At 46.0% G+C, this 9,723-nt stretch overlaps 1 protein-coding gene across 1 annotated transcript; it reads left to right on the top strand.

Annotated features, from left to right (window-relative positions):
* The first annotated feature begins 235 nt into the window (after nucleotides 1-235).
* Nucleotides 236-6,854, top strand: LOC119215050 (myb/SANT-like DNA-binding domain-containing protein 2). Its single transcript, XM_037466813.2, has 4 exons — nucleotides 236-671; nucleotides 2,651-2,906; nucleotides 2,986-3,049; nucleotides 4,103-6,854. Exons 1-4 carry the CDS (start codon nucleotides 243-245, stop codon nucleotides 4,968-4,970), a joined length of 1,617 nt encoding a protein of 538 aa, XP_037322710.1. The 5' UTR covers nucleotides 236-242; the 3' UTR covers nucleotides 4,971-6,854.
* Nucleotides 6,855-9,723: the final 2,869 nt, after the last annotated feature.

The following is a 9,723-nucleotide window of genomic DNA, read 5'->3' as shown; positions in this document are numbered from 1 at the left end:
ATGGCTTCTTTAAAGGAGGCAGTCACGCAGAACCACGCCCCCTCGACGGCGTCGTCGTCAGAGGCGAGAGACGCCATTTGGTTGTTACTTTGTTTGTTTGTTTGTGTACCATGGAGCCAAACTCTTCCCTCTGCGAATCCCCCCTCGGATCCAGCCCGGGTTTTTCTCCCTGCCCCCCCCCCCCCCAGCGCACAGCCCCAGACGTCACCCTCCCTCCCCCTCCCCTTAGCAACAGAAGAAACATGGCGGCGTCCAGTACAGCGGAGCACTCTCCGGAGATATCGACGCCTTTAAAGATACCGAAAACCGAGGTGGCATCACCCGAGTCGGAGGATTTGAGTGACAGCAATCAATACCACTCCAACCCCTCGACGCCTAACCGCTTCTCGCCTCTGAACGTGGGCTCCGGCACCGCGGGCCGGACGGCGGCCTCATCCTCCAACAGCTTCACGGCTTGCCGGGGGATGTCGTGGACCCCGTCCGAGACCAACGCTCTCATCGCGGTGTGGGGCAACGAAAGGCTGACGGAGGCGCGGATGCAGCAGCTGGAGGTCGCGGGCACCGTGTTCTCCGGTAAGGCCCCCGGGCCCGCCATGTACGAGCGGGTGTCCAGAGCCCTGTCGGAGCTGGGATACGAGAGGACCCCGTCCCAGTGCCGGGAGAGGATGAAGGTAAACGAGGCGGTGCATGTCCTCCTCCGTCCTCACACGTTGATGACCTGACATCATGTGGTACGCACCATAGAGGCCATCATCTCACGCCGTGCATATGACATCTCAATAGATTGTTATTTACATTTAGTTACGTTAATTCCTCGTTATAATCCACACATAAACACCATTGATTCCATAAGTTGTGTTTCCAACCATATTGCTTGAGATTGTAATTGAAATCACGTGACGTGACCAAAGCTTTTATTTTTCCATTCGTGTCGCCTTCAAGCACAGCCCTACCTTGTGTCATCTTTCCATATTTATGGGGCATATATATGCATTTGCTACCATTGCCTTGTCTATTTAAATAAAATAAACCGTCCCTTTTTCTTAGATATACAAATGTAAATTCCAACAGCTTGAAAGAAATGAGCAGTAACAAAAAGATCCTCAGGTCCCACAAGAGAGGATCATGCTTTCTAATAAAATCCCCAAAACAACGAACTCCATCGGCCAAAAGCGTTGTTTCCGTGAACTTTAGACAAACCAGCCAAAAAGAGTGGATGTCTGTTTCATTCTCTGTAAACTGCATCGATCTTTTCTTTGTTTCCAGTGAGATCGTAATGACTTATAGTGACTTTGCTGTTGGAAACACAACTGTTGCTGCTCCCATTCAAAATGCTGTATAATTTATAATTCTGTTTTTAATATGGGATTCATCTTTTTCAGAACAATTCAGTCAAGTAGAAGAACCACATATTGATAATGGTTGCCCATAATTGTAATACACCTCTAACAAAGATACCCCCCCCCCTTCCTGTCGTCTGTCAGACAGGTTAGGAAAGGGAGGGGCTGAGCCAAGGGGTATTTTGTTGATTGCAACCTGCCACAAACCACTAGATGGCACTAAAAAGGACACGCTTTTCCCTTTTAAATGTCATCATTTGAATTCAAAAAGGTAAAACGATCCTTGTGTCCATCAGGAGATCAGGTCGTCTCTCCGGTGTGATGCTGCTCTTGGGGGAGAATTGTTGAGCTGCATATTGTGAGTCTCTCAGGAACTTCTTGAGAAACTTGTGACCTGACCTAGTTCACGATGGCATCTTGTCTTAGCAGATGGAACTCACATGTGCCTTGACTGATCCATATCCTGACTCGGTCCCATTATGGGAGGGACACGGGTGTCTCTCTTCTTTTCTTACATTCCTTTTGTAGGGGGGTCTTCTGTCTTGAGCAAACACAAACCTCTCCGAAGTGTATGAAAGCTTCTGTTCTCCCCAAGAAGCTTTGTCAGATCTGCTCCTCTGAGGGAGAAGGAACAATCTTTCCCTTTTCAGCTGAATTGTAGTCATTTGACTTCTGTCTGTCTGATGATTTCTGTATTCTTTATGATTTTTCTATATTCTAGTTAGTAATAAATACTTAATCACAAAGCGAGTTCAAGATACTTTTGATTCTTCACAAGGGCTTAATCCACAAATTTCCACCACAGCTGCCACTAATTGGAAGCCCTATATTATCACTCTCCTTCTAAGGCGACATCAGGGGAAACGCCAGGTGGCAAAGTCACGTGACATGCGTGGGTTGGTTTTGAACCACTACCATTTACTAGAGTTGAGCAAGCAACTTTTTTTAGACCTAATAAATGCTCAATTGATCAATTATAAAGTAAAATCTTGGAAATAAATCAGCATTTTGACTTTCGGTCCACGTGCTCTTGGTTATATGTTTGAAACAGCTTTGTTGTTAAGTCAAGCTAAACATGTTTCAGTCTTTCTTTCCGGCATACTGTATAATACAGTCAATAAAAACCATCTCATTGCCATGACTACCGGTCCTAGCTAGCTCGATGAGACCTGGCGTGTGGCCTAATGTTAGCTGTTTAGTGCGGCGATGTCTCTATTTCCTGTGAGCCGCTGCTCCGTAGAATTGTGCCAACAAACTTGCAGCCACAAACCGCTAAGCGGATCCCGTGTCTGTCCCACCACGGCATACAGACGCTGCGGCGCTGTTACAGCCGCGTGAAGGAGCACGGCATTGGCAAGAGGAAGAGCAGCTACACCATAGAGCAGCTGGAGAAGGTGTTCGGACAGGGGGGCTGGGACTCCCAGAGCTGTGCCCCCGTGCTCATCAACAGCAGCGGGCTGTACCAGGAGATGGAGTCTGACAGCAGCACCCTGGAAGACTTCTCCCAGGAGGACTGGTGCAACCAGGTGCTGGACTCTGCCTTTCAGGAGGGGGACATGGAGACTGGTGAGTGCGTTGGCAGGGAGTGAGCAGATAGCAGTGAAAACGACCCGTAAAGCTCATGTGTGTTTCTTTTCCTCTCCAGAAGAAATCCAGATGCCTAAAGACCGTGCCCTACAGATCCAAATAGAGCTGTCAGAACAAATCCAGTAAGTTAACTATGATTTAGTGAAATGTCTGTTATCAAGTTGTGAACTAAATGGTGTGTGTCTCCCATTCCTCGGAGTGAATGTGCTGAATCTGCCACGTGACAGGCTAAGATGAAGTTAGGTTGAATATGTTCATAGATATGGGTTAGATCTTTGTAATAGTGCCAAGGAGAGACAGAGAAGCTAGGAATGTTAATACTTTATGACTCCCACGTCTATAATGTTTTATAATCTGATCATAACACTCTATAGTTATTATTAGATGCACACATATATATATATATTCATATTTCTTTAACTCAACAAACGCATTCTAAAACCTTTTAAGTACCATAAAACATCATAATTGTTGTTTTTATTTTCCAAAGATGGATAGTATTTTCGGTCTTAGTGGTCCTTTTCAGGGCCTTTCTGCCTTCATTAGTGGAGTGTATTTAGGAAGGAGGAAAGGAGGGTGGGGTGACATGAAGCACCGCTCTCTCGCCTTATAACTACTGTTATTACAATATGGGCTCAGTGTTTAAATAGTGTGGTAAACAATCATTCAATCTATGCAAGAACTCAAAATGTTAGATAGAGCAAACTGTGTGTACGAGACAAGACCTCGTGGTGAGAATATAGAACAAAAAACTCTTTGTTCTATACCTGAAATAGAGCACTCAACATTGATTGTAATGTAAAATAATGGAAATCCTACATACTCGTCATTGAGTGACCAGCAATTATGAAACATGATGATACCTGACAATATCATTTGTTATAAAATCCTTAATCATGTGTCAAGACTGCTTTAATTAAGCATGATGAATATTTCTGAATGCTTATTACTATAATCATACAGTGCTTTAACCATTATGTTATAGTAATGCAATGGGCCTTGAAGAGCTGTTTCCCCAGATGTCACTTCTGGGTGTCTTCAGCCCCATGCACTGTGTCAAAGGTCATTAATGGTTCATAGAGGCCAACAAGGTGCCATTGAGTTAGTGAGGTAGCTCTAGCCTTGTTTGAACATGTAGTGCTGCGTCACCATTCTGTGCCCGGTGGTCTCTGCAGGAAAAGGGAGACCATGCAGACCGTGATGCGCATCCTGGAGTCGGTGCAGCTCAAATGGGAGCACTTCCAGACGTGGACCGAGTTCTCTCGGCTGCACCTTTCCAACAAGCTGGCCATCTTCGGCGTGGGCTACAACACGCGCTGGCGCGAGGACGTGCGGTACCACTACGCCGAGATCAGCTCGCAGGTACCGCTCGGCAAGAGGCTCCGCGAGTACTTCAACCCGGAGAAGCCCGAGGGTCGCGTGGTCATGACCCGGGTGCAGAAGATGAACTGGAAGAATGTCTACTACAAGTTCCTGGACATCACCATCAGCGAGGCGCGCTGCCTGGAGCTGCACATGGAGGTGGACTGGATCCCGGTGTCCCAGTCCAGGGCGCCGGGCTGCGGCAAGGCGACATCCCACTACCTGCTTCCCGGGGACATCCCAAAGGCGTACGGACTGTACGCCATCGGCTACGAAGCCCAAGACCTCAGCTGGCCTCGGCCCAACGGGGCGCCGAGCCAAGCCGACGGAGAAGGTTCGGAGAAGTGGGAAAGGACTGTAGGGGAAGTCACCTACTGCTACCTGGGCATCGCGGAGGAGAGGACCATACAGCAGAGCCTCTTCCAGCACTTCCAGGGCCCCGGCAAACACTACGGCCACGCCGAGCCCCCCGCCGTGACGCGCTTCCTGCAGGAGAACTGCAGCGGCGCCGCCGCCGCCAATCAGAACGGGGACGGCGCGGAGGACTCGTCGCAGCGCTTCGCCATTTACATCAAATTCATCGAGGTGGAGCTGGACTTCCTGTCGGCGGGCTCCCTGCTGGAGTGCCTGGAGACGGCTGTGGGCTGTCCCCTGAAGTACAACAACAAAGACGCATCGTAACCAAACACGGCGTTTCGCATCTTGTACCGACTGAAGATGAGCACAGCGTTCTGCGCCGGTCAGGCCCCAGAAAGGGGGGGGCTCTGTCTTTTTCCAACGCATGTGTGTGCAGGAGTCTGCCATATTTTCACCGCCTGTTTGATTTCTCATGGGACCATTCGTTAGGTCCAAAAGGAGTGACTGCACAGCAGGTGTATTGTGCACAGCTGTGGCTACAATAACTTAAGTATAACAGAGCTGCAATATCCAAGAAGTATGTACTTATTATTTAAGGCTTATGTGCACTACAAAGGTGTCTGCTGCTCGTTTAGTGTAGATAAGTATTCCCTCATCAGGGAGCGCGTGGTTGGCTAGGTAACTACTGCAGCATGCATCCGTTTACCTCCGTGGGATGTGCCGAATAAGGCATCGTGGGGTGGATTTATTCTCAAATCTGCCGTTAGCTATGACTGCGGAGGTCTGGACCTGAGCTCACGGAGGAGTGGCGTGCTGGTCTTTAGCATGTGGAACAGAGCTGCAGCTGGGGATGCCTCCATGCAGGGAGGCACCCGGGAGGTGGTGCACGAACCCATCGGGCCGGGCCGCCTTGGTGGTTTCCTCTCCATTTCAATTCAGCGCTGAGCCGTGCGTGGCGCTTCATGCCGAACTGGGGCGGCAGCTCCGTGCAGCAAGTAAATAAAACGCCACGTGTTGCCAACGGCGCTGTAAATAATGCACGCTTCTGCAAGATCGCAGACCTTGGCCTCTCTCTCCCCCCCCCCCCACCGTTGCGCTCTCTGCGCATAGGGGTTTAAATGAACGACAACAATAAACAAATGCTGAGTTCTGTGCAAGCAATTTAAGGCCGCGATTCTTGTGTCAAATATGGCAGGCTTCATTCTGTGAGCAGACAGTCCGTCGCCGTTGTTTTTGTTTTTTTCAAAACATTTGAATATTCATTTTCATTTCATTTGATTATCTGCTTTGAACAACTATTTGAATAGATATTCGAATATAGAATATTCGCTGACAGCCCTAGTACCCGGATGCCTGTGTGGTGTTAACGACATGATGATTGATAAGATGTGACGTGATTCCTGATCACATACCAGACCTTGCACATCCACATGCCTCGGTAGGTCTGTGGTGTTGAGGGCTTTGCTCCTGCAGAAGCGAGAGCTCTATACTCTGGAACACTGCCACACACTCAGGTAAATCTCAACTGGCTTGTAATTCAGAAAGTGCTTTCAAAACATCCGTGTGAGCCCTCTTCCTTATTTTGAACATTTTTGGAAAAGAACAGCTAACGGTCATCGAGTGTTCGATCTCCGTCTACAGCTGTGTCCTGAGAGAGTAAAGAGACTCGCTCTAAGCTGAAATGGAACCCAACTCGCAGTAACGTTGGGTCACTGCATCCATGCATAATGGACCACATCATTGGAGCCTCCCCAGCTGCAGTGGTAAACCAACACGCACTCTCCTTCTGATGGGCGGGAGCCGGGCCTCGAGCCCTGAGATGAGACTTGAAGTCAGGTAAAGAAAATCAACGTGCAATGTGCCAGGAGAGGACCAGGAGAGAATCAACAGGTCCATATTGAATCTATAAATACATGAAATCTACCTGAAATATCTATAATGTATATATATACACATATATATTTAAAAATATTGATGTTCTTAAGCATTTTGGCTTTTGAAAACTTGCAATGTTCATTTGTTTCTGGTATATAGTCTATGAAGATGAATATGATATTTTATATTTTATTGGTTGACACCGTGTCTCGTATGTGAATGTCTTGAAGTCACCGTCTTGTACGTTTACATGTTTGAAAAAACAATAAATGGGGCCCTTACTGTCATTTGCCACACGGTGAAAAGGGAATCTCTTCATTTAGAATATCGGATCAATTTAAAGTTCCTTGTCATGTCATATTCAATGTTCAAATGAAAAGTTCAGGTCTACTAAGTTGCTGGACTGTGAAGACATGTAGAGGTAAAATATTTACTACTGAATGAAGAAAAGGCTGAATAAATGCCCCACAAACATCTATATGATGACCTTGTTTATGACAAATGTGTGAATATAATAGGAACGATACAGAGCCAAAATTGAGAGAAAAAACATTCAATTTGCAGATTAAATCAGGACGGTGCGTGATCTCTGACAGACCATCAATCACTGCTTTGACATGGCACCTGATGAGAGTACTTCCACCACGTGACCAGCAGGTGGTGACAGAGACTTGTTGATGAAAAGAACTCAACTAGCCGTCAGTGTGGAGCAACGAGTCGGGTTTGAAAGGCGTGAATAACTGAGAGCAGGCTGAGTGATGAACTCAAAGGTTCCTCCTCAGCATGTCCATGTGACTGAGCTATGTGCAGTCAGCACATCAACCTCTTCTAACTGAGACTTTAGCAAGTGAATGGAATGAATCAATGTTAAATGACATACATATCCCATTAGGATTTTGTGTATTTGGTATATTTGATTCAAAATGCATATGTAATTAAACTTTTCCATGTGAAAAGTCAATACTAATGCTTATCATTATCATCATGGATCAAACTTATACTGTCAAACTGCAGTGTAATAACGAGGTGAACTCCTCTGTAACATAGAAACATGGACCTGAACTGATCAAAGTATCCTCTAGTGCAGCCACTGTGTGTCTGTCAAGATGAAGAGCATGTGTCTGGTCCATAAACCAGTATGACCAGTGACCTCCTAGTGTTTTATAGATCCACTTCATTAGTATATATTTCACCAAGTGTTCTTGTTAGTGTTGAGAGAAGTGTTTAAAGTCTTGATGGACAGGTTGGAGTGATGGACGTGACACATAAACCACAACTAGACTCTAGAGGTCGGTCCAGCCTCAATTTTGAGGAGCTGGTGTTGTCATTACCAAAAGGACCAGTATTGGTCCACTGGTCATCGGACTGCCTGCCGCGAGAATAGCAACAGCAAACATGCCAACTGGTGTCCTGTTGGACTTGGTGATATCTTCTCCCTGCGGATGAATGCAGTGCTCCACCTCATTGTGTATTTCCTGTGGATATAATCAAAGTGAAGGTCCTTAGGTGTGCAATGATAAGTTAGCAATATGCACTGGGTGTAGAGAGGATCGTAAATGTTGGTCGGATGTACAACTTAAAGAAACTGTTTTGTTGTAGAAATGGCAGAAAATGCATGTTTTTATTGTTTTATATTTAAACTGAACATCTCTGGGTTTTGGGACCGAAGAAGTCTTGTTAAGATGTCACATTGGACGTTGAGAAACTGATAGACACTTGTCAATATTAAATCTGATCAATGTGATCAAACTGGCCAAAGGGAGGGGGAGCTGCTGGGTTGGTCCTGTGTTTCCACGGCGATGCTGTGAAGGAGCCGTTATTCTAACAATGCACATAGACGCTCTGAGAGAAACTTCATTCTCTGCAAAGGTATTACTCCATTACACCTTTACAACAGCTGTTTGATGCTTCGTTGATGCACTGAAAAGTATGTCATTGTGCATTGTGATTGCACAAAGCAGTAGCTTTGGCCTGCAGGTGTCATGTTTGCTCGCCACTGGACCAGACTAGACCTGTTGGGATTAGTAGTGTGGTCCAGAATCCAGTATTAGCTTCTCTGGCCTGCTCAAACTATTTTTGCAGCAAAATAAAAACAGGCCTGTTTTGACAGATTGCCCCTGATTGCTGCAGCTTCCAGCTGGAGGCGCAGACGCAATTCACAACAACGCAACAAAATCTCATTCCCATAAGGCTTGGACCCTGCTTCTTTGGATTTAATCACAGGAATAACCCTTGTTCACCTCTCATAATTGAGCACTCGTCCTGCATTAGCCTCACCCTTGTTGCTGAGGCAACCTTGGAAAATGAAATAAAGCGCTCTGACCACTGCGGAGAGCACAGGTCAGTCCATATTTTTACATCGGGGGGGGGTGAGCTCACCTTGGGAATTCACGTCAAGCTGAGTCCAGTCTGTTTGTCTGCTTTCAGACCCACACCTCTTCACACATGATGGAGCACGAGCTGCAGATCTTCAAGGGGAGGCTGGGGAGAGGATAGAGCTTTAGTTGTGTGGGTTTGGAAAATAGGCTTATTGTCAAAAAAGCTTGAGCGAGGGTATTTGAAATTAGGAAATAGCACACGGGGACGAAGTAGCACACTGTAAGGATGAAAAAAACCTTTATAATTTCCCCCCAAATGAGTTTGTGGTGAGACATTTGAAGTATGGTGTGTTTGATTGATCAAATTATCAAAAAAAATATTTCTGCATTTTCTGAGAAAGCGTGACACTGTGTTTTTCACAATGAACTATTTCCAAAGTCTATGCACATTTTGATCATTTGATTTAACTCACATTCCTGTTTTTAATGAACCTTTGGGAAAATCCTTCAACTTGTTGAAGTAGTTATATTTATAATTTTTACATATTGCATTACATGTTTAAGGCTTGTGATAGTTTGACAAATTAAATTAAAAAATTATATCCGAAATTGCACATGAAGAAATGGCCCCTGCACCTGCATGACGAACCGGACAGGTGTTTCTGAGTTGAGCTGGAACACATAAGTAACCCGCGGTTGTCCGGCCATCTTTCAAAATAAGAGCGGACTGCCGCGCAAAGGATTCAATAAAGACTGTATGTGTGAATAGAGGTCTTTAGTTTGAAGCTTATAACCGGTAGTTGTCTTTGAACTGCTGCGGAATTGATGCCAAGTAAGGTGGTACAGAGCGGTCCTTCTGTCTCCACTGCTCTCTCACTCTCTCC

Source organism: Pungitius pungitius, chromosome 16 (assembly GCF_949316345.1).
Source record: "Pungitius pungitius chromosome 16, fPunPun2.1, whole genome shotgun sequence".
Lineage (NCBI taxonomy): Eukaryota > Metazoa > Chordata > Actinopteri > Perciformes > Gasterosteidae > Pungitius > Pungitius pungitius.
The sequence above is the reverse complement of the archived record's forward strand: the minus strand, read 5'-3'. Positions and strand labels throughout refer to the sequence as shown.

Bases quoted from the DNA above. Each gene is read 5' to 3' on its own strand.
- LOC119215050 (XM_037466813.2), top strand. From the start codon at position 243: ATGGCGGCGTCCAGTACAGCGGAGCACTCTCCGGAGATATCGACGCCT. The intron at 672-2,650 runs GTAAACGAGGCG...CACGGCATACAG, and splicing joins AGTGCCGGGAGAGGATGAAG to ACGCTGCGGCGCTGTTACAG. The intron at 3,050-4,102 runs GTAAGTTAACTA...TGGTCTCTGCAG, and splicing joins GAGCTGTCAGAACAAATCCA to GAAAAGGGAGACCATGCAGA.